The 25,248-nt window shown below is 46.8% G+C and overlaps 1 protein-coding gene across 3 annotated transcripts in view; it reads left to right on the top strand.

Annotated features, from left to right (window-relative positions):
• Positions 1-20,042, top strand: part of TNC (tenascin C) — a 94,569-nt gene extending 74,527 nt beyond the window's left edge. For all 3 annotated transcript variants that reach the window (XM_062207693.1, XM_062207695.1, XM_062207696.1), the window contains 11 exons: positions 628-750; positions 2,050-2,193; positions 5,058-5,177; positions 6,929-7,072; positions 8,242-8,372; positions 11,274-11,406; positions 13,087-13,238; positions 14,016-14,112; positions 14,994-15,155; positions 17,825-17,988; positions 19,479-20,042. In XM_062207693.1, the coding sequence (XP_062063677.1) occupies positions 628-750; positions 2,050-2,193; positions 5,058-5,177; positions 6,929-7,072; positions 8,242-8,372; positions 11,274-11,406; positions 13,087-13,238; positions 14,016-14,112; positions 14,994-15,155; positions 17,825-17,988; positions 19,479-19,589 (1,481 nt within the window). In that variant the 3' untranslated portion in view covers positions 19,590-20,042. The remainder of the gene's footprint in view (positions 1-627; positions 751-2,049; positions 2,194-5,057; positions 5,178-6,928; positions 7,073-8,241; positions 8,373-11,273; positions 11,407-13,086; positions 13,239-14,015; positions 14,113-14,993; positions 15,156-17,824; positions 17,989-19,478) is intronic.
• The last annotated feature ends 5,206 nt before the right edge of the window (positions 20,043-25,248 follow it).

The raw sequence follows: 25,248 nt of genomic DNA on the forward strand, positions 1-25,248 counted from the left end.
GCCCTTTTTTCAGTTCTAAGAACCGGTCTGTCAAGGTCATTTTCCACAGATCATTTCCAGGATCCTGGGCAGTGCTTGGCTCTGCTGCCCAGGCCTGCAAACTAGAGAGGCCGCATCACAAAAATGTTTGTTGGAGAACAGATCCTCAGTGTGGTTGTTGGTAAGATGGCTACAACCACACCTTCTCGGAGGTTTCTGTGTGAGGATTCAGTCTTACACATTGCAAAGACCTGAACAGCTTCTAAGTCTTGGTATTACTATCAAAAAGGAACTCAAATGCAAAGATTTGGAAGGGAAATGCTAGAAACCAAACTAGAAGGCAAGGTAGCACATTTCAACCTGTAAAACCACTCTCCCTCGCTTGCTTGGAAGTTGGTCTTAGTGTTCACGCTGCCCCTGAAGAAACACAAATGACTACTCTACAGTTCTGGGCCCTGTACCTGCAATGAAAGAACAGTTGCTTCTAGCAAGTCTCTATTTGACCACAGATCATCACATCATCACCCTACAGTCTTGACTCAGCCATGATCTCTAGACACTGGGTTTTCCTGGATAAGGAATCCAGGTAGCAACATTGAGCAAGATAGCTAACTGTTCTTGATTTCTCTGGTGTTCTTTCCTTGGCAGCCATGGGCTCTCCAAAGGAAATCATTTTCTCAGACATCACTGAAAATGCAGCCACCGTCAGCTGGAAGGCACCCACCGCTCAGGTTGAGAGCTTCCGGATCACCTACGTGCCCATTGCAGGAGGTAGGTGACTCGGAGAGGGGAGTTGGAGGAGGAGCATAGTGGGTTTGTGGTGAACAGTAAAATGGACCCAGATAGTGCCCATCTCCCCTAAACATCACAGCCAAAGAAAACTATTTCCTTGTTTCTGAAAAGTCCCCGTTTGTAAAGTGCTATGAGGCCCTTGGAAGAAATACCTTGTGAAGGGTCTTTGTATGAAGACCCTTTCTGGTCTTGAAATTCTAAAATTCCATGAGAAATAAAACTAAATGAGAAATCCAACAATAATGTTTTCATGCAATGACAAAAGACTAAAAATGCATAGGTCTTTGCCCCTTGGAGCACAGTCATCTCAAAAGCTAGTCTTGGGTGCCCAAGTCTGTCTTAGTATAGGATACAGAGTTGTGATCCCGGCAGAGCTGCAAGTTCTAGTTCAGAGTAAGTGGGTTATGAGACTGCTTCAAAAATCTTGTGGAAATGCAATTAAAAGATAAGTTTATTTGTATGCAAAAAATATTGAAACCCAACAGATAAGGAGTCTTCCAAAAGTTCATGGAAAATGTATTATGAAAAAAAAATAAAACTAGCATGGAAATCAATTTTTGAACCAAAATAAATTGATCTTTAACTTCATTTGCCATGATTTTTTTAAGTATTCTCACAGAGACTACAGCATAGTCAAATCCATCTAAACACACTCTGGAAGATAGTGAGCTCCTGTTACCACAGGTGTGCAAAGAGAAAACGATTGATAACCTCCTAGCAGATGTGCAGTAGCTTCCCTATGGGGAGTCTGACCAGCTCATATTCATACTGTACACTAACTAACCAGGCAACTCTCGGAAAGAGAAATTCTGTGCTTGTTAATAAATTTAAGTGCACAGACTTGACTGTGACCATCATTTCTCCCTAAATAGAATTTCTGCTAGTAATGGAGACTGCATAATCTTAAACCAAGATAGGAGTTAAACAGATCACATAGAGAGCTTCCCATATTATTTGTGGGAAAAGAAAGGAATTTAAACTTACATAACATGCCCACTCTCTACAGAACGGAAACTTGCCATTTTTAGTATGTTGTGACTTCATGTTTTTTCCTCTCCTGGGCTTGGTTTTTGGCATCTTCACCAATGGAAAAAGCATTATAAAAAAAAAAAAATGTCTTTCCTTATGCCAGAGGGTAGGAGTAAATGAAGTTTAAAAAAATGGTTATTGGATAAAGATAGTGTTTCATTTCCAAATGGATACACCCAGCCTTGGGGCAACAGTGAATATACTTCAGTAAAGCTCACCACTCGCCTTCTTGTCTGTACTGTGATCCAGGTCCACCCGCCACGGTAACTGTGGACGGCACCGAGACTCAGACCAGGCTGGTGAAACTCATCCCTGGCATGGAATACATTGTCAACATCATCGCCACCAAGGGCTTTGAGGAAAGTGAACCTCTCTCCGGGTCACTCATCACAGGTGTGTTGTGTTTGGCATTTTGCCTTTCAGAGCTCACGTATGCATGCTGCACTATTTCTCGCCTTGCACTATGTGGCTTGTGACTTGGCAGCTGGAGGAAGCTCTTCTTTGTGTAATCCTAGTGGAAAGTGAATTGGATTCAGAGCGCCAAAAGCCTCCTTTCTCTGGCCCATCCCCAGCCTCTGAGGAGCAGGGAATCTTACGTGCATCCTTATCCTTGCCGAGTCTCTGTTTCCTGAAGCATTGTGGGAGACCCCAAGTTTGGGAGTGAGATTGACCTGGCTTAAAACCCTGTGAGCTGCCAATTAATTTCTCAGGAGTCTACTTTTCTTTTCTGTAAGATGGACACAATCCAGCTTCCCCCCAGGGTGCTGGAGACTCTGTAAATGTTTTTTTGTTTTGTTTTGTTTTTTGTTTTTTTTTTTAACTTTTATTTAATGAATATAAATTTCCAGTGTACAGCTTATGGATTACAATGGCTTCCCCCTCCCATAACCTCCCTCCCACCCGCAACCCTCCCCTCTCCCGCTCCCTCTCCCCTTCCATTTGCATCAAGATTCATTTTCAATTCTCTTTATATACAGAAGATCAATTTAGTATAAAGATTTCAACAGTTTGCACCCACATAGAAACACAAAGTGAAACATCCTGTTTGAGTACTAGTTATAGCATTAAATCACAATGTACAGCACATTAAGGACAGAGATCCCACATGAGGAGCAAGTGCACAGTGGCTCCTGTTGTTGACCCAACAAATTGACACTCTAGTTTATGGTGCCAGTAACCATCCTAGGCTGTCGTCATGAGTTGCCAAGGCGATGGAAGCCTTCCAAGTTCACCGACTCTGATCATATTTAGACAAGGTCATAAAAGAGAGTGAGGATAGTAACCAATGATCCTAAGAGTGACATTTACCAGGTTTGAACAATTATACAGCATTAAGTGGGGAAGAGGACCATCAGTACACACAGGTTGGGAGTAGAGCCATTGGTGGTAGAGTAGAGGTTATGATTACAAAGGAATGAGGCCCAAGTGCACTAGACAGGGCCTAGAACAAAGGACAGAGTCATTATTAGAGGAGCTAAGAAAGGTGCTGTCTAAGCTACAAGTAATTTTTCTGATTGAGAGGCAAATAGAACCTGATAGAAGGGGCATGATAATAATCTGGTGGGCTTTAGGCCTTGTAAGTTAAGAGGCCCAGACCTATCTATCTCTTCACATGGGGTATATCCATGTGAAAAGACTCTGTAAATGTTAACAGGTGTACACTTTAGCCTGCCACCTTCTCGCTTTTTCCACCTCTTGCCTGGAACCGATGTAAGAATTCATCAAAACAGGTGCTTCACAGGGACAGGTGATGAAGACAAAGCAGCTTCTATTTGGCAGCCACTGCATTTCAGCCACTGTTACCAAACCCTTTACATTCAAACCCCACAGCTATTATCATTCCCATTTCACAGAGGAGACAACTAAGACCTGGAGGAATTAAATACCTGACCAAACCCACACAAGTAGTAAATGCTGGAGCCAGATTTGAACACAAAGGGTTATTTTCCTGCAATGACCCGATTTGTCACTAGAGAAGAGGGCAATAATGAACCACTCTGAAGGAGAATGAGGAACATTTCAGACAGCCCTGTTTCTAAACAATTTATCCTTTGATTCATGAACAACTACGCAGTCCAAACCATCAGAGGATCCAAATAATAATCCTTATAGGAAATTTTAAAAATATCCTAAGTAGCCTAAAAGAATTGATGAAATACAACTAAAACATCCCATCTGAACCCACATGGGCTCTTACTTTCCCAAAGACATCTTTCATTCATGAATTCTCCATGGCAACAGATCACAAAAGCTGGGTGCATTTCTCCCAAGGTCCCACTGTCATCACCAGTTAAAGGAGATTCTGGGCATGCAAGGGATGCAAATAGAAGGAAGTCAGAGTAGGTCCCCCAAATTACTCCGCCACATCCCGACTCCCAGGCCAGTTGTTGCATGTTGAGATTCAGGTGCCTCATCTGGGAAGTGAACTATTGATACTGAGCTCCATCCTCCCGCTGCTCCCATGGAGTAATTGACTAGCGAACGCAAAAGCAAAAGGGAAAAAGTGATATCTAGGTTGGCTTCCAAGAGAGGGGTATTGGGCAGTGGAAGTGGTCAGTTAAAAGAGGCCCAGGGAAAATAAACCTTGGGTGTCAACTCTTACTCAATTTAAGTCAATTGAAATTCACACCCAAGACTCCAAATAACTTTAATAGCACTTGCAATTATTGAGAATTTCCCTGAGCACATTGCACACATGTTGTCTAATTGGTCTTTATAGCACTCACCCTTTCACAACCAAAGACAGTGACATCTGCAGAAGGGAAATAAGTTTCAAAGGCACTGGGCAGAAAAGCCCCTAGAACCTAGACTGCTAGCCTCTAGAACCTGGTTCCAGATTATCTGCAAATCACTCAGCTACAGATATTGCCCAATGCCTAGAAAAGCCTTGAGCTGTCTTAACTCTGTCAGGTCTCTAAGGTCTTTCCCTGGGGAAGGTGCTATGAACTGTAATCCTTGTCATGTTTTCAGCCCTTTTCAATTTATTTGGCACCTCCCCACCTGTAATAGCATGTGAAAATCAAACAACACTGAGGAAAAAACCAGCAGAATTATTATCCCCACTTTACAGGTGAGAATATAGAGTCCCAAAGTAACCCAGCCAGCAAAGGAAGGGCTCATGACTCTAAGCCTGAAGTCAGCCTGACTCGGCTCAGGATTCTAAACCATCTCAGTGTCCTAAGCAGTGTAGACAACAGAGCAGCTGTGGCCCAATGTCCTACCACTTGACTGCCCCCTCTCCCCATCTTTCTTTGCAGCTCTGGATGGTCCATCCAGCCTGGTGACAGCCAACATCACTGATTCAGAAGCCTTGGCCACGTGGCAGCCAGCCATCGCTGCTGTGGACAGTTACGTTATCTCCTACACAGGAGAGAGGGGTAAGGCCCTGCCCAAGACTCTCCCCACTCAGACAGCCCTGCAACAACTCTTCCATCCCTTCCTCCATTCTCTGTGCCATTTGATACAGGACTACCAAGGCGCATGGGTAGGTTGGAAAGGCCAGTCAAGTCCTTGGGACTCTTCAAATGCAACCTCAGAGGAGGCCAGTAGACCAATGAACAACAGCAACAGGGAAACAAGGTCCATCTCCAGCCTCCGCACGTTTTCCTAGCCTGATTCTTCCTCCCAGCTAGTGTCTCTGCCTGTCGGTGTGAGACACCATCTCTGGCAAGCAGCTCTCATCCTCCACAAAGGAAGAGAGCTCAGATTATTTCAGACTACACTAGGGTGCCTGTGTTTTTTTGAGGCCACAGAAGAGACCCACTGCAGCAAATCTGATTGAAAAATCTGAAATGATTTCTCTTTGTTTTGCAATCAGCCTTTTCAATTCACCCAGTTGGAAAATTAAACACTCACTCAGGATTCCAGCAAACCAAGGTCACCAGAGAGTAAAATCAGATACAAATAAGAGAGAATTCTTTTCAATGAACCCACCAGTAATTTTTTATTGAGCTATTCTAGAAAGACCTCTCCTCTTTCAATTGCCTGGCCTATATCAGTTTCATATTTTATAGTTCAGTAGCATTTTGTTTGCAATGACAACCTGAGATGGTGCCATTACCTGTGCCTGGTCCTTTGAACATTTTAACTCAGTCCTGGTGACTACCTGAGAGCATTCTTTCATGAAGACACAACAAAGGTGGGGGTGGGAACATATTTGGGCTTATTCCTTTGGCCCTTTAATTCTTATTCCTGTGAGCGAATTTTTCAGAAAACTTCAGGTTTTTTAAGTCTCAACTAAATTAAGCCAGGGTATAGTTCATGGGAATCACAGAAACTGTGTGTTTGGGTTTCAAAAAGGCTTTGGTCCAGAGGGGACAAGGGGCTCCCGGAGGACAATGTGTAGTGGCCAACTTGTCCCAGTTGCAAGGGGCTTTCCTAGTTTTCACACTGAAAGTTCCATGCCTGGAAAACCCCTCTGGTCCTGGTAAACCAGGTGGCTGATGGCCTACGATTAGGAAATAAACAGACACACCTGGCCACTGTGGGTTCATTTCCACCATTGGATGTTGACCCAGAGAGCCTGAGAGTTAGTAAGGAGACAGGAGGCTTTGTGGCCCTTGATTTAACCACATTTGGTGAATTACAAAAGGACATGTGAAAACGTTTAAGGAGATGGAAATACTAACAAATGAGTTGATCATTACACACTCTGTGACGCACTGAATTATCACATTGTACCCCATCAATGTGTGCAATCAAGCCATTTGTAAATGGACTTGTGAGTTAACGAAAAAGCAGAGAGAGTAAGCAAAGGAACAAATTAAACTGGGGGTGGGGAGACTTGAAGCTCGGGATGCTACCTGCAACTCTCCTCTTGCCGGTTCTTGTGTGTCAGCCCCAAAGCGGTTCCAGCCGCTTTACCACGTGGAAAACAATTTTCTAACCCCCAGTTCCCCTTCCCTCTGATTTGGTGCCTGGAAAAATCCGGTCTCCATATGATAAACTCTTTGCATATGAGGTGAGTGCCCACGAGAGGGAAAGGAGCGCGAGTCGTTCCAGAAATCAAACCTGCTTTTCCGCGGGTCACTGGAAGTTTCTGAGAAGGAGGCAGTGCGCTCTTTGCCAAGATCGCTGATGGCTCAGACAGGGAGAGGTAATGGCCTGGCTTCGCGTATTTCATGTGCAGCTCCGGAAATTACCCGCACGGTGTCTGGGAACACGGTGGAGTATGCTCTGACGGACCTCGAGCCTGCCACGGAATACACACTCAGAATCTTTGCGGAGAAAGGTCCCCAGAAAAGCTCCCCCATCACCACCAAGTTCACAACAGGTACGAACAAAGCCCCCCCCCGACAGCCGGGGGCGCCCCTGTCCCAGATGCCCACCCACTGCCTGTTCCTTCAGCGGCAACCCCTGGCCAGCTCTGCTCTCTTAAGTCAGGCCCTTGCAATGTGATGACCTCAGCACGGTTAAACTCGCCCGTGCCCACTCAGTCAGGGCCTGCAGAAACACACCGCTTCCTTTTGAACCGAAATGACCCCGTTCTCCCCACGGACGCGGAAAAGATTTCAAGAGCAGGGCTTATTAAGTGGAAAAGCAGTTCTCCCCTCCCCCAGCCCTAAATCCAGCCCTCTATGATCCCTGTTCCAGGCAAGGAAATATTTTTGAACAGAAAGGCGAGTTTTCCTAGATGTCCGTCCGGTGTTTATGCACTGAGACCTTTTTACAAACCTCAGATGGCAGGGAAGTGGTCTCAGGCCAGTGATTTGGATGTTGGCCCTCATCTGTCCTCCTTTCTAGAAGCAAGGGGTTGCTACTGATGTTTGCAGCTGTACCTGTCGGCCCAAATCCAACCGAGACCCGTCAAGACCATGCTGGGCGATGCAAACCCAGCCCTGAGGGTGCTGTGAGCCACGAAAAATCACAGGGCTCTGTTCTGGGCTAAGATTGGGCCTAAATTAATTTTCCGGGTTCTTGCCTTTTACTTAGAGAAGGATTCTAAATCCAGGTCCAAACACGGCAGGCAGTGTGATAAACTTTACAAAGTGAGAAAAATACACGGGCCCGTTAGGGCTTTATTAAGGGAGAAGGGGCCAAAGGAAGGGAATTATCATACCCTGCTCCGCTCGCCCTGAGTCCATGAGGCGGCGAGCGGGCAACGTCTGCTCTTCCTAGCATGCTGCATGAGCTTTAGAAAAGCGGAAGTGCTTACTTGGTACCGCCCCCACGTCCCGGGTAGGAGGCGGTACTTCCTGGGGAGGGGTCCCCTGATTGACGGGTAGGTGAACAGGGCAACACAGAGGAAGGAGGTACGGCTTCCGGCTCATGAACGTAAAATTATCTAAGCTTTCCCATGTCAGCTCGACCTCCTCCTCTGTAAGGAAAGGTCCTTGCCCGCAGTCACGCCAGTCAGTGGTAAGGAGCCTCTCGACACCCAGCTGGGATTCCTGTCCGTCACTTGCTGACCTAGGGCGCTGTTCCCTGTCGTGTCTTTCCCAGACCTCGATTCTCCAAGAGACTTGACTGCAACCGAAGTTCAATCAGAAACTGCCCTCCTCACCTGGCGACCTCCCCGGGCCTCCATCACTGGTTACCTCTTGCTCTATGAATCTGTAGATGGAACTGTCAAGGTATGTTGAAGAATGTAAACAAGCCTGCACTGCTGCTGGGAAAATGTGCGTGATCTTTAACACGGTAAAGCATTACCTGATGCTGTTTCTGTGCCCCAGTGCAGATGGGAAGCAACAACAATAATAATAACTAGTAGGGACCAGACACCATGCCAGGCCTTCAGAATAAAACCCTCCAGCCTCCTTCACTCTAGCCAGACCCCAGCTCTGCCAGCCAGCCAACTGAGAACCACTGCCTGCAAGACTCGAGGATGCATCAGGAGCTGGACTCTTGGTCCTTCCATGTTTTTGAGCAAAGACCAAGAGCTGCTTCTGCGTCTTTGCCAAATATTTGATCTCACAAGTGGTTCTTTATAGATTGCAATGTTTCACCATGTGCTCATGACATCAACTTAATATTGTTTACATTTGTGTTAATGTATTTATATGCTTCTCCATAGTTTTTCATCCACTTTAAAAAATTATGTATTTCCATTTTATTTTTGAAATATATACATATATGTATATGTATATATTTATATATCTTCATCTGCTGGTTCACTTCCCAAATGCCTGCAACGGCCAGGGCTGAGCCAGGCTGAATCCAGGAGCCTGAAACTCAATCCTAGGTTTTCATATGGGTGTCAAGGACTCAAACACTAGAGCCATCACTTGCTGCTTCCCAGAGTGCAGATTAGCAAGAAGCTGGATTGGAAATGGAGCTGGCACTGGAACCAGCCACCACCAAAAGGGATGCAAGCATCTCACGCAGCAACTTTAACCTTTTCACCAATGCCTGCCCCTCTTTTGCTTTTTAATTTGAAATAACTGTAGATCTTCATTCAAGTGGAAAAAATTTAACCTTTACCTTCTAAATTGATACTGAGTTTTTCACTTATCACACTTTTTTATTTCCAAGATATTTTTTTCTGATTCTCTGCACATTCATCTTTTTCTAGCATCTTGTTTGTGTTTTGTATATCATCTTCTATTACTAACGATACACCTTGTTGGTATTTTATTGTACAGCTTGCATAGTTGCTGCTCTCAACTTTCATTTTTCCCTATTTCGCTGTTGTTTTAGTTTGGTTTGGATTTAGGTCTCCCTCTTTTATGTTGGAATCGACCAAGTGTCTGTTGGTCCTCGTTCATCCTTCTGTACTCAAACCAAGAAGGAAAGAACTAATTGGGAGTTCAGCTGCATAGTAAGGGCTCGCCAACAGGAAGGGGTTTGGCAAGAAACCAGCAATTTTATTGGGAGGCCCCAAATAGCTGTGCTACAAAGCCTGCATTTTCACTGTGTACAAACCTTCAGTTCATTTTAGATTTCCAGGGTCACACCTCAGCCTCCCCAACATCTGAGGCCAGTAGATTTGAATCCAGAGCCTCTTCTCTGGCTCAACCTCTCTAGAGAGTAAACCTCAGCTTTGCATCTGGACTGAGAGAGATCAGCCAATCTGTTTCTTATACAAAGCTTCTGAACAAAACAGACCTTTGTCCAGCCACACCCTACAGTGGCCTTCAAAGGCATCTCGGATTTTGGCTTTTGTAGATTTTTGCATTCCTGAACTTGCAGAACTCCCTAGCAGACATCAGCCAACCTCCAATTGGCTCTGCCCATTGTTGTTGAGTAGCTCCCAGGCATCTCTATTCTGCCCCTCAGGGGTCTCTGCACCACCTACTTTCCATCCAAACTGCTGTTGCTGTTATGTGTCTGTGGCTGTCTTCTCTTCCATTGCCTTCATCTTGGTGGATTTCTTTGTACCTTACATCCTTTATTCTGATCTTAGTGGGCATCAGAAGTGAGTCAAATGAGAGCACAGAACTGTCACATCTCTGAGGTCCCCTCCCGGTCATGCATTCCAGGATTCTGTGTCCACCTGAATCATGAGCCTCACTTCAATCTACCCTGATAGCCTAGGAAACAGCTGCACAGCAGCCTGGAGAGCTGACTGGTAATTGTATCTGCAAGTAATTCAATGAGCCCAGCTTTGTGTCTGACAGGTGATCCTTCCTCCAGGGGCCAGACCTGGGGGCCACACCAGGGTCACTGGGTCACTGACATTAAGGAGGCATTCACCCCAAATGCCTTTCCCACAGGACCAATCCACAGCTTTATGTGTCTCACTCAAGCTGTCAACTTTGTATAGGAGAAAAAGTCCTGGGCAGGAACTCCTTGTGCATCAACTCTTAACAGCAAATATGTTTGTTATTGGTATTGTATACTGCTACCTGCCTGGTTTTTTCTTCCAAGAGTTTTTTTTCTGTTTCATTGTTATGGTTTGGTTTGGCTTGTGAAACCAGGATGGAAGGCTATCCTCTGCCACCCAAAATTATGGAGTGGGGGCATTTCTCTTAGGTTCTCTTACACTCACAGAGTCCAGCCACAAACTACAAGTTGAGCGGGCCACACACCTGTGTCTCCTGGGTGTCTCTGTTCTGGAAGAGATGCAGGGTAGGTCAGCTCTAACCTTCATGACACCGTGCCTACTGAGCTCTTAAAGTCACTTGTGGACTCGAGAGGTTCCCAAGCTGACTACACAGCAGATTCATCTGGGGAATTTCTTATACATGACCCCATTCCTCTCAGTGATAAACTATAAATTGCATGGCTTAGCACTTAAGGCCCTTTGCAATCTGGTCTTTGCCCACCTTTCCCACTGCTTCTCTACCTAAAACCATGTATGGTTGAAGTAGGTGTTGCCTCTTCACATTATATTAATATACTCTACCCCCAGGACCTTTGCTCATGCTGTACTTGTCTCATCTCTGACATTCCAGCTGGGCACAGGTAGCCTGGCACAGAGGAGGTACTCAGTGGATTTCTGTTGAATGAATTTATGGGTGAATGAATGTCTCCATCATTTATACCCTGAGAATTTCTGTGGCTAAAAGCTACTCTCTTCTTCCTTCTGCCCTTAGGAAGTCATCGTGGGTCCAGAAACCACCTCGTACAGCCTAGTTGACCTGAGCCCATCCACCCACTACACAGTCAAGGTGCAGGCATTGAACGGGCCTCTGAGGAGCAAGCTGATCCAGACCATCTTCACTACAAGTAAGAGGGCCCAGGAAGCATCCAACCTTGAGATCCAACCTGGGTGACTGAGTCAAAGCTGCACTTCCTCTTTGACTTCTGCTTCAACTTTTAAAAATAAATCGATGAAAACTATCAATTTCTTGATATAACCAGGAAGCCCAAGGAACATGGGCATGGATGAGGAGGTAGTTTATGGGCATCCAGTAGAAGGGAAGAAGGGCTGGCAAAAAAGCCATCTGGGTTCAATCCCCATTTCTACTGTTCTATGTGCCTTAGGAACATCACTTCCATTCTATAAGCCTCAGTTTCCTCATCTGTACAATGGGATTACAACCTTCCCTTCGAGGACCTTGTATGGGACACTGAGGTTTTATAGTTAGTTGTACACCTAGTGAAGTGTGTGATGCATATAACTGGATGGCTCTTTAATACGTAGGACTCAATACAAGCTCGGGATCCTTTCTCTTCTCCTTCAACCAATTAGTGTTTACAAAGCCTTCCAGTTTCAAACTAGTTCAATGGGCCAGGATTATCATGCCCAACCTCCTGGTGCAGACAACAAGGCTCCAGACACTAATTGACCTGCTCAAGGCTACACTGCGAGTTAGAGTCAGAGTCGGGCTTGGTAATCCAATGCCAAGAAACCTCCCCTGCTTCTGCCCCTGAGTAACCCCTGCAGGTAGCCAGCAGGCAAGTTGTTCTGCTGCTGAGAGACGGCATCCATTCGTGAGGAAGGGAGGAGGTCTCCTTTGGAAAGCCCTGAACCAGGATACCTTGAGTGCACTCCAGCAATGCCCCTACCCTTCACATTTCACTAGACAGAAGAGGATGTATCCTCTGTGCCAATCTTAGGTCAGGTGCTTAGAGCACAAGATAGAAGCGTGTCCTAAAGGTACTTTAAGACTAGGGCTGTGAATAAGAAAACAGCTCCTGATTCAACCTCAAGGCAAGGAAATGGATGCACATCAGGGGATGATGTTGGATCAGAAAAAAAGAACTCTTATGACCATCACTTCTCCAGCCCCCGACTAAGCACAGCCCCAAGTTGGCCCCTTTCTATCAAGTGTGTATATTTTGGTATCACATTGCTGTACTTGGAACGTCCCAGGCATTCTTGGTTTATCCCCCTTGGATTCCCAGCCTCAGATCAGTTAAATGACCTCTTCAGGGCCACACAGCCAATCAGTTGCAGGTTCAAGACTGGAGCCCTTGTCTTAGAATAATCTAAAGAGGCTGAAATGTGTGTTGTGGGTTGAAATATATTTGTCTGAGGGGCTGAAAGAGCCAAAGCTTTGGTCAGACACTCAAAGCAACTTGCACCCTAATTAAGGTCCCCTGATCCATGGTTGAGTTACTCACCTGGCTGGTACCTGGATGTCCATCAGGTGCTACTTGGCTGCTTCAGGCGGGTCCAGGTTAACGTGACACACCCCCATCACAGAAGCCCTGCTCTTCTACCAATGGATGACTTCCATCTTTATAAGGACTCGAATTGGTTCCCTTATGTCCATAACCTCTAATCCTCACAGTACCTCCAAGGTCGATTTTATCCCCATATTACACATGAGGGAACAGAGACTCAGAGAGGCCAATTTGCTTACCCGTGGGAATCTAGCCAGTAAATAGCTGGGCTGCAATAGGGAAGATCTTAGCCCATTTCCCCTGCTCTGAGCTTTGTTTTTTCTCCTTATATTGCAGTTGGACTCCTGTACCCATTCCCCAGGGACTGCTCTCAGGCAATGCTGAATGGAGACACAACATCTGGCCTGTACACAATTTACCTGAATGGTGACAAGGCCCAGGCACTGGAAGTCTACTGTGACATGACCTCTGATGGGGGTGGATGGATTGTGAGTATCACCTTGGACTCCAGAATTCTCAGGGCTGTGGGATTGAGAGAGAGGATGGAGGAGGGGTTGTTCCTCTCCCAAAGAACTCTAACACCAATGTACCTGAGGTTTGGCAAGAGAGCACCTGTCACACAGAGGTACTCGGGAATAGGAAAGAAGCTGGGGAGATATAAAAGTAATTTCCTTATAATTTATTTCACCTGACCTGCATCCAACTCTATGATATATAAATGACAGGGCTCATCAAAACCATGAGTTGTGTTCATTGGCACAGGCTGAGCATCTACTGGCTTCCAGTCACCGTGTTAGTAGTTTTCCAGGAATAAATTCAACCCCACTACCCTACAAACTGGGTTGGATTTTTTTCTAATTGATAAACTTTATTAATTTTTTTTTTCAGAATAGTTTTAGGTTCATTTTCAAATTGATCAGAAAGCAGAGTGTTCCCTGGTACTTCTTGTCCCCACACTATACACAGGGTTTCCCACCATCTACTTCCTGTTCCAGAGTGGTGTGTTTGCCACAAGGAATGAGCATATGGTGACACATCACTATCACCTCAAGCTGGGGAGTTTGTTAAGTTCATGTTTTTTCAGGTGAGATCACCAAGGTTCAGAGAGAGAAAGTGGCTTACCCAGAGTCACAGGGCAAATTAGTGATGGACAGAGCTGCAAACAGGTCCTGTGTCCTCAGTCCCATGTTTCTTCCTCCCAGGAAGTTGCCTGCTATTTCTCTCGATAACCTAAGCACACTCAGACTCGTTGATTATGTTCCTAGGTGTTCCTGAGACGCAAAAATGGCCGTGAGGACTTCTACCGAAACTGGAAGGCCTACGCTGCTGGGTTTGGGGACCGCAGAGAAGAATTCTGGCTCGGTACTGCAGCCTTGCACTTCTGAATCTGAAACATCCTTTCCTGCCCTCCTTGTCATTATTGCCAATCCACAGTGACCCATGGAGGGAAATGAACTAGGAGGGGAAAAGATCTGCTAGTAGGCAGACCACCAGACTCTCAATGGAAAAGACTATTTAAATGCTGTGGATCTTTCAGATAAAACCCTGCTCAAGGGAAATCCAACCTCCAGGCCTTAAGAATTAGCCCAACCTAGGGGTGGGTATTTGGCACAGTGATTAAGAGGTCCACGTTCTATAACAGAGTACTTTGGTTCAAGTCCCAGCTCTGCTCCTGATGCTAGTTTCCTACTGATGTGCACTCTGAGAGGTAGCAGGTGATGGCTCCCACCCACATGGGAGACCTGAGTTGATTTGCTGACTCCCTGGTCTAGACCCAAACATTGTGAGCATTTGAAGAATGATCCAGCCATCATCTGTCTACTTGTCCATCTACTCCACTCACTTGTTCCAACAACCATCTACATGGAGCATTGTTCTGTGCACCATTGCCTTTATCACACATTGCCTTGTATTTGTACCTCTGCCTTTATCACCCATTGCCTTGTATGTGTAAGGAGCTTTAGAGTTTAAAAGATGCTTTGATCACCTTATCTCCTTTGATCTTCTCAATACCCCAGGCTGTTGGGATAGCAAAAATATCAACCCAATTTTACCTGAGGTTCAAAAACATCATCTGTATTCACTTGATGTTGTATCAGTAAAGAACAAACCAAGTTTTAAGCCCAAGTCTGTGTGATGAGAACCTCTTTCAAGTACACCCACCTGCAGCTCTTACAGGGTACAATAAAATCAATGGCTTGGGTCACTTTGGCTTCTCAGCAACCCTTGCCTGTCATCCACAGGTCTGGACAACCTCAGCAAAATCACAGCCCAGGGGCAATATGAGCTGCGAGTGGACCTGCAAGACCATGGGGAGACAGCCTATGCCGTCTACGACAAGTTCAGCGTGGGAGATGCCAAGACTCGCTATCGGCTGAGGGTGGAGGGCTACAGCGGGACAGCAGGTAGGGACAGGGTGGCCACACTCAGGGCCTTCAAAACCACAGAAACATGGCTGGTGTCTTCTGCTACTTCCTCTGTTCCTTCCTTCATTCAGTCAATTATTTATTCAGTCAACAAATATTTGAATACCTACTAGGTGCTAACCCAGAAGAGCTGTAATTGAAAGGGTTAGGCAGATGATAGGAAATAGACATAGGGTCATTGGGAATCAGGCCAACCAAGACAAATTTATAACTACCTTCATTCAAAATCTGTGTCTTTGGTATCCATTTATGGATGTCCATTATATAGAGTTGGAAAAACAGCCTCTTGGAGTCCTTAGTATTCAGCTAATCCAGGACTTATTGATTTATTGTGGGCATAGGACCAGTGTGGAGTGAGGCCGGGATGCTATATTACTTGCAGGTTCCCTGGTGCTGCTGCTGTTGCTGCTGTGTGGACCACACTTTGAGTAGCAAACACTCCACTCCATCACCTCACTACTTGACTCTCTTCTAAGATACCCTTGCCATGCAGGTCATACAACTCAGCCTGCAGACCCTATGACCAGATGCTCCCTGCTCCCAACGGGCCCTTTCATTCCTTGTCTGGATCATAATCCTAGTCCAGGTTTTGAAGATTTCTTTGGCTTGAAATGGCCTCTTGTGTGGTTTTCTGGTTCCATGTTGGAGGAGAAAGAAATAAGGAAATAAGAAAAAAGGAAAATAAAGAAATAAGGAGAAAGAAATAAGGGCCCGGTGATAAGGCCTCCTGGGGAGCAGCCTCTTATGTAACATTTCACCTGCATTAACTCTGCTTATTCCTCATGAAGATCATTTCAGGAAGGTACTTTAGCATACGCTCAAAGAAACAGGCCCAGGAAAGCTTGTTGACTTGCCCAAGGTGAAGCAGCTCACGAAGGCAATGCAGGTGCCTGCAGAGAACTGTTAGCAGCCCTGCTCTTGGCAACAAGGAGGAAACAGGCGTGAGAGCGGGGACCACCCATGCCCACTTTGAGTGGCTTTTGTTCATGTTTACGAAAACAGAAGAGACGGATACTATGGCACATTTCCAACCTCTCTAAGTCCTGAAAGAAAACACCCATAAATGGAAGAATCCCTGGATAAGGGGTTGCCAAAAGCCAGGCTTCCATCTACGGGAGGCACAAAGCTCTCTTGAGATGGGAGTTTGATGGTCACAAAGGGAGATACGCAGGGGCAAGTTTGGTTTTCCTTCATGCATTCCTCAAAGAATTCTGACATTACCTCTGCTAGAGCTGCCTTCAGGCAAGAAGGATATTGTTACATGCAAAGAAAGTCACCCAGCAGGAAGAATGTGGCCCCAGTCCATCTCTGTTTGTATTTCCAATGTCATAGGAGCCTTAGTAATTCGCATTAGCAGGACAACCCTACGAAGCCTGCATTTCCCTGTGCCTAGCCTCCTGTTTCCTCTCCCTTCTCTTGTTCTACCTGCCATTCTCTTGCTCATCAGTCAAACAGGTGCCCAGGTTCCTTGATAACTTGCTGTGAAATATCAGGGTAGAATTCCTCAGCATGTTGATTTTGGGGGGGATACCACACTTGGCCCTGGGTGGGAGTGAGGGGTCACCAAAAGCAATGGCACTGGGTCACTCCTTCTATTCAATATATCAAATTACAACCTAGAGTCCCAGATAGTGTGATCTATAAATGAGCTTTTTGTCTAAAAATAAGAGAACATTGGTCTGATAATCACTTCAAAGATATAACTGAATGTTACACAGACTGTTGGGCAACATCTAATACTTGAAAGGGCTTAATTATAAGTATGGCTATAAATACTTGTCTGTGAGGGAAGCATTATTAAATGCAGATGTTTTACCTTATTCTCTGAGGATTTTTATATAAAAGGAATGCAGAACAATCATTTTAAAAACTACATTCATACTAACTAATTGCACACCTCTCTCGGTGTTTATACAGGGCACCTTCATGTCCAGTGTCACAGCAGCCCTGGGAGGTAGAATAGACTGTACTTGCTAGTTCCATTTTATAGGTGAGAAAACTGAGAGCAAGCTAGAGGCTTAACTTGTGCAAGGTCACAAAGGCTAATGAGTAATTGAACTGGGACTGGAGGCTGAGCCTTTGAAAGCCACCTACAGCCACCTTCAGGTTTTTTTATTTTATTTTATTTATTTATTTATTTATTTTTGGACAGGTAGAGTAGACAGTGAGAGAGAGAGACAGAGAGAAAGGTCTCTTTCCATTGGTTCACTCCCCAAATGGCCGCTATGGTCGGCGCTGCGTGGATCCTTAGCCAGGAGGCAGGTGCTTCTTCCTGGTCTCCCATGTGGGTGCAGGGGCCCAAGCACTTGGGCCATCCTCCACTGCATTCCTGGGCCACAACAGAAAGCTGGACTGGAAGAGGAGCAACCGGGACTAGAACCTGGCGCCCATATGGGATGCCAGCGCCGCAGGTGGAGGATTAACCAAGTGAGCCATGGCGCCAGCCCCAACCTGCAGGCCTCTTTCTTCCACTTTATGCTGCCTCTATCAGAAATGACCCCTGGGCGTGATGCTCGTGCCCTGCCCAGCCCTGCGTTCAATCATAATTCGAAGGCCAGCGTTGAAGGATCCCATTGTTTTCATCTTGGCACTGCCCTTCTGAGATTCCAGCTGGGATCTCTCTGATCCATAGCTCCTCTCTCTCCCAGGGGACTCCATGGCATACCACAATGGCAGGTCCTTCTCCACCTTCGACAAGGACACAGACTCAGCCATCACCAACTGTGCCCTGTCCTACAAGGGGGCTTTCTGGTATAAGAACTGTCACCGTGTCAACCTGATGGGCAGATACGGGGACAACAACCACAGTCAGGTGAGAGGACCATGCGGGCCCTGGGCGGGCAAGGCTTGGGAAGGGACTGGGGGCTGGGGAAGGGCAACTCAGCCCCTCCACACTGGCTGGGATTAGAAGGCACAACCTCAGAGAGACAACAAGGGCAACATGCTTCTCCCAACACCACAAGAAATCTCAGTGGCCCTGCAGATTGGGTAAAAGAGGAATGGTACGTGTTGATTCTTGGAGATCCCAGAGAGAACCCCTGGTAGAATTCCAAACTCAAAAAGCTATCGTCAAGCAAAATCTCTGAACCCCCACATGAGGCCACTTAGCTAAAGCAGAGATGATGCAGAGCCTGGAGGTGCCCTGGCCCAGATGTAGCTTCAGAACCCCAAGAATACCTTAAAATGAAGTCCATGGATTTTTTTAAGGTACCGAGACCCACAGAAAGGTGACATTCCTTGGGTCACAGAGAGAAATTAGAAGCAGAGTTCGAGTCTCCCTGGCTTCAGCCCCTGGGGCTATCCTAAGCCACATATAACTGTTCCCTGACTTCAGGAGTCACGCAGGCAGACTTTGGAGGTTCCCTTAAAAAAAAACAGGTGAGGAGAACAGATCCTATAATGCACCCGACACTGAGATCTGCCTGCACCTGTACGGGCCGGAAGTCAAGTAGAGGCAGCTGCTGAGCCAGGACCAAGTCCCTGCCCTCGTCCCTTCTCCGAGGCTTGTCCGCATTCCAGGGAGAAGGGGTGGAGGTTCTCACAGGGCCATGCCGCATTGGTCCCTGGACCTCAATATTCTTGTCCATGCTGCTCTTCAGGATCCCAGGGGCTTTGTAAAAATGCCAAAGTCCAGTTACATCTGACAGCCCCAGCGATTCTGAGGCTACGGTCTCAGGTGGGCAGCAGCATCTCGCCTTGTTTATGTGTGCTGTTCTCTGTGGTTTGTGTGCTTTTTTTCTTTCAGTAGGCTCCAGGGGAGACTCCCGACTGGCAGCAGGTGTTGGAAGCTGCTGTTCTCAGTTACCAGTCGCTTTAAGACTTGTGTTTATACCTGGGTTGACACCTGTGACCTGAAATGTTGATCTGACCTTGACATCGTGGCTGATCCTTCTCAGCACACTCTCACCTTCTCCATCTCATGTGCTCTTCCCACGTGAGAGAATCACAGCATGGTTCCTCAGGCTCATGTGACGGAGAAGGCAAGAGTTAAAAGACATCTCTCGAAACCAGTCCACTGGTGTTCCCATCTTCTTGGGCTGCTTGAATAACACTTCCCCTGGGAGTTTACTCCATTGTCACCTTTCATTGCCCTGTCCCCCTAACACCGGGGGAATCCAGAGGCCTTCTAAAACAAACAAAGAAGCTACATGTCTTTTCCCATCCTTCCACGGATGACGTAGAAGGTCACACAGGAGTCACAGGAGCCCGGTCCCAGCTCTGGCTCTGCTCGGGCCGCTGTAAAGCATCTTACCCTCTCTGTCTTCAGTCTCCATCCCGACACAAGCCTGCTCTTTCTTACAGGGTGTTAACTGGTTCCACTGGAAAGGCCACGAATACTCAATCCAGTTTGCTGAGATGAAGCTGAGACCCAGCAACTTCCGGAATCTCGAAGGCAGGCGCAAACGGGCCTGACTTCCAGGGACAACTGGGAGAGAGAGGAGTAGAGCCCAGAGAATGGAAAGAAGTTTACCAAAGCATCAATACCGCCGGTCCAACCACCAAGCCAGCCACACTGGCGCCTTTGGCAAGAGTCCCAACTGACGACGGAGCATCGATGCACTGGTATCACCCACTCTGTGATTCCTTCCTCCGCACCAAAGACCACGTTCTCCAGCAGGTTTCTGTTCTGTTGGTGGATTCAGCAAGAATCTGCCAGTGAACAACACAACCGTTTTTACTTCTCTTGGGTGATTCTGGGAATGGGAGAGGGGTGGGTTGTACAATGGTAGTTTATTTTAGAACAAGCCGTATTTTACACAAAGCTGTATAATTAATTATCATTATTTTTGTTAGCAAAAATTAAATGTGTGTCATTGGAAGCTGCCACCCCTCCCCCATCCGTTTTTTGTTTTTTTTTTTTTTTTACATTTCATACAACAGAAACCAGAAAAGCAATACTGTTTTGATTTCAAGGATATGATTAATATTATTAATATAATAATGATGATGGTGATGCAAAGTAAGGATTTTTAAGGAAATATTCCTTTCCAAAACACATCTGGACAGTACCTGGTTGTATTTTTTTTTTAATAAAAGCACAAGTACTTTTGAGTATGGCTGTTATTTTGCCTTTCATGGTTGAGTCTGAATTTCCACCAAAGCTAATGCATTTGAATAAAAGCAGGAATGCTAGAAAGATGAGATGGGGGTGGGGTGAAGTGGGGGGGATGGTCCCTTGGGAGGGGCAGGAGAAATAGGAGACTATAGGCTGGGAGAGAGGAAAATATTTATGGGGAAAAGGTTGGAAAAAAGCTTATAACTTAAGATTCAGCTTCTTGCTCAGCATTTCTTAGAATGACAGTTTATGTTATAAAATGTGCTTCTAGAGGAGGGCGTTTGGCACAAGTGTTCCGATGCCACTTGGGATGCCCACATCCCACACTGGAGTTGCCTGTATTCGAGTCCCAGCTCCGCTTCTGATTGCAGCTTCCTACCAATGAACACTCTTGGAAGATAGCAGCTTATAGCTCTTTAGCAGTATCCCTGCCCCTGATGTGGGAGACCCTGATTGAATTCCTAGCTCCTGGCTTCAGCCTAGCTCAGCCCTGGCTGTTGCAAGCATTTAGGGAATGAATCAACAGAATAAAGACTCTCTCTCTTCTTCTTCTTCTTCTGCTTCTTCTGCTGCTTCTTCTTCCTCCTCCTCTCTCCGTCCCTCCCTCCCTTTCAAATAAACAAAAATAAATAAATTAAGCAATTTTTAAAATAAAACTTGCTGTTATACCCATTTTCTGATGCAACCTCCTTGAAATACTAAGATGTAACCTGAGGTGAGGATTATTGTCAGGCTGCCCAAGTTCATGCCTTGACTCCACCCTTTAATCTCTCCCTGCCTCAGTTTCCTCTTCTGATGATCATATTTTTTCTGTAAAATTTAAATATGCCATCTATATAAGGCCTGTAGCATGCTGCTGTACATAAATTAATTCTAAACTAAGTATTGGCTGTTACTGCTATCATTTTATATAGGATGGACTGGGGTTCATAGAAATACATCAACTTGGCTATCAGTACTCGCCTGATTAATAACAGGGTAAAGATTTAGGCCCCGGGCCTCCTGGCTCCAATGCACCTGCTGTATCCCAGGCCCTTGACAAAGATCTCGCCTTGCTGAGGACCTGTGTGCCATGGTGAGAGAGGGCAGGTTTCGTACTGAGGGCTGTGGGGGACGTTCACCAGGATCCCTCATCAGGCCCCCTACAGTCCTGATTTCTTAGAAGCAATGTCTGTTAGAAATATCTCTTGCCCTTTACACCAAAGTCCCCAAGAAGGAAGAGAGCCCAGTGTTTCCAGCCTCAGCATATCCAGTAATAGCAGATCTGTTGGCACCCAGCAACCACAGTGAGGCACAACCACCAGGAGCACATTAATTCTTGGAACAATTCCCAGTTCATTCGCCGATGGGTTTGCAGCAAATTGATTAATTTAATGGAAATATTTGTGCTGATGGGCCTCATTCAAATGGAATGTGAGGTCTCAGAAGCGATGATCAGAGGAATTTGTAGCTCCAGCCAGATCCTTCAGTGTGGAGTTTATCTTGCTTTAATAAATGCTGTCTTGTTAGATACACAATTCGCTGTTCCAGACCGTGAGACCTGTTGCTTGCAGTTCCACCATAGCAACACTCTCCTGGCTGCCGAAACCCAAACAAATGGGCCCCCTGTAACAACCAAGCCTCAAGTGGGAGACTTAACTCTCTCCAGGCTGCAGACTCCAGAGTCCCTAAGCCTAGCTCTTACCCTCTCTGCAGAATTGTAGACACCTCGGCTATCAAGTTGCCCCCCAGATTCTGGCTGCTGCCAAAGCCTCTTCAAACAGGAGGGTGGCAGATGGCCCCAAATGGAGACCCAAGGGTCTGAAGCCACAGAAGCCCAAGCTCTCCCATCGAGTTGAAAGTGTGAGCTCACTGTTTCTCAAACAGATTTGGTCCCAGACTCCCCTGCTAGTTCAGACCACTTCCTTCGTCTGGAAAGGCCTCAAGTTCCACCATACCCTCCAGGTCACTCTCTGCCCCCCTGGAGGCAGGCAAACCACCTCCACTGAGAATTCATTTCCAGTATGTACGATCTGTTCCTCCCCAGCTACCCCCACCATCTTTTCTCCCCTCCTCTTCATGCTCTGTACCCTTCAAGGCCACCCCATGTGACTTACATACATCAATGTTCCCAGGGTTCCCACTGGTTATGAAAACGCCCGTAGGACACTGAACAGGGGAGACAGGCAGTGGAGGGGAGTCGGGCATGTACTTCCTGGCCATTTCCACGGCATCCCTGTGAACAGACAGTGTCCCCCATTACAGGGGCACAGTGAGTGCCAGTTGTGTCCCTCCCCACACCAACCTGTCTTCCGGTTTCAGATAATGGCTTTCCCCACCTGTCCCTTCTGGCCTGGGAGCAGTCTCTGCACCCCAGCTGTTGCTAGGTATGGGAAGCTGTGTCAGTCAGCCCTTGTGTCCTCCATACTGCCGACATCTTTGGAAAGAGTTCCTCAACTTAAAGTTTTCTCACGGACCCCGACAGGCTCTTGGGAATGCCTGGGCACCTGGTGTCTGCCTGCCTTATCCATTCTCCTGTCTATTCCAAGCCTCTCTCCCTGTGGCAGCCATTGGGTATCTAGTGGTTTCCCAGAATTTGGGAATTTCTCATCTGGTGAGACCTTGCTTCCCACTGTAAAAGCCCCAGGGGGAAGCCTCTTTCCTCCTTCCTGGGCAGCCAGGGTATGGGCACTGAACTCGGGCTTTACCAATTGTGTACCCACAGAGGGACCTGTAACTTCGAGCAAGGAATGCAAAACAAAGCAAACAGGAGCCTGACTTGCCCACAGGCCCTGCATCAGTGGGTTCTGTGACCAGCCCCTGTGGCAGGGGATACCAGCATCTTCCTCTCTCGGGATAATAATTTTCAGCAGGGAGAAAGGCACTCTGGCTGATGACTCCTGTGACCTGGCCTCCTTTGGTGCCTGAGAAATTTCTGAGCCTGCATCTCCAAACTTCCACCAAATTTTATGACACCCCATATCCTTCCAGAAAATCCCTTTTCAGCTTGGGTAGTCTCAGCTGATTTCTGATGCTTGCAGCCAAATGCTTTGACCAACACTCTCCTCACCTGGACCAGGAGCCCCTCACATTCATCAGCTTTCCTGCACACCTGGCAGTTTGCTTGGCATTTCAATGTTCAAAGTCATCTGAGCATCAGAGGAAACAGAGCCTCAGAAAGACCAGGTGACGTGACAAGATTAAAAGCCATGTTGCCTAATTCCAAAATTCAAGTTTGTTTCATTTTCATTTTATTTATTTACTTATTTCAGTGGCTGAGAGACTGGGGGACAAACAGAGAGCCCATCCACCAGTTCACTTCTCAAATGCCTGAAACAGCCTAGGTTGGACAGGGCTAAAGCCAGGAGCCAGGAACTTAATCTGGGACTCCCATGCAGGTGGCAAGAATTTGAAAACTGAACCATTCCTGCTCCCTGCCAGGATGCACATTAGCAAGAAGCTGGAACTGGAAATGGAGCCAAGACTGGAACCCAGGCACTCTGATAGGAAATGTGGACATGTTAGCCAGCATCTTAATTGCCAGACTACATGCCTGTGCCCAAATCCAAGTTCTTCGCAGTCCAGACATCTCCCTTACTTCAACACACCATGCTCCATCCAGAATAGCACTTCATTCATGTAACAAGTGCTTGCCCAACACCCCTCACACAGAAGGGGTTCAACAGGGAACAAAAGGACAAAGACCCCCACTATAGGGGAACTTACCTTCTAACAAGGAATGCTGAGTGATGAACATGACACAGAAGTGAATCGAATGGGCTTTGCAAAGGTAAGAAGCTCTGTAGAGAAAGGGAAAAGGTAGGAGAAGGAGCTGTGGAGGCAGGAACAGGGGGCCTTTTGCAGTACTGAAGCAGGGCAGAGGAAGGCGGAAGGGACAATGTTTTTCATGTCTGCTGTATTGAGTAAGTGATCATTGTTCTCATCCAAATGGGGAAACCTAAGTCCAGGCAAGAATCGGGGTTGCCCCAGGAACCACAGCAATTTGGCAATAGATTATGGTCATGATCCTAGGTCATCTTGCTCCTCCTCTAGGGTATCCTGGCTGGCTGTGGTCTCAAGGGAGTGAAATATTGCTGGTTTCCCCTTACTGAGCCTCCTGTGGCCTAAGCCACAACCCAGCCATCCGGGACTTCCACCTCCCTCCACTCCTTTACATCTAGTCCCAGCCAACCTGTTCTCCTTCCCACCATACATGGCCTAAACCCAAAGAATCTGTAGAACCCCTGGTAGGCCACGCTGATGGGTCTTCCCCAAGGTTCTCACTTCTCATTTCATTTAAAAATCAGTATTGAGTACTCCACCCACCACCTTATACCCAGGACAAAGGGAACAAAATAGCCACGGCCCTGGTGCAGCCTCCATGCCAGGAAGAGACTAGGAACAGCCGCAGGATCAGACCAGCAGGTGGATAAACACAAACTGAGTGCGGCGCCCCAGGAGCAAGTACAACAGTGCTGTGAAGTCTAATGGGGGACCTGATCGCAAAGGCTTCCCTGGAGAAACGGCATTGGAACCAAGATCTCAACAACAAGTACAAGTTCACCGGATGTAGGAGGTGGGAGAGGCAAAAGGCTGAGGGCGGAGCAACCCCACGGGTGCAAAGCTGCCAGGCTGTGCACAGCGAAAGCCATAGGGGAGACAGGAGGTGGAGACCTGGAGGATGAGGCTACTGTGGCCGGCAGAACTTGGCTGTGCAGGTCTTCTGGGGTCACAATAAGACTTGGATGCTTCCCTTAAACGCAATGGAAAGCTGCTAAGGAGTGTGGAGCAGGGGAGCAACACGGTCCTATCTGCTGTTTGAAAACCATCTTTTGTTGCAGTTTAGATTGGGGCTGGGAGATGAGGTAGGAAAACTGCCAGAGGAGATGCCTGCGGGAGTCCAGCCGAAGGTTTTGGAGTCTGGCTGAGCGGGCCATGAAGACTGAGCACACGGTTCTGGGGGATGCTCAGAAGGTGAAGCTCATGAGGTTTTGGGACCCCTGTGAGCGCCTCCATGACCACAGCCCTGTTCTGAGC

Source organism: Lepus europaeus, chromosome 12 (assembly GCF_033115175.1).
Source record: "Lepus europaeus isolate LE1 chromosome 12, mLepTim1.pri, whole genome shotgun sequence".
Lineage (NCBI taxonomy): Eukaryota > Metazoa > Chordata > Mammalia > Lagomorpha > Leporidae > Lepus > Lepus europaeus.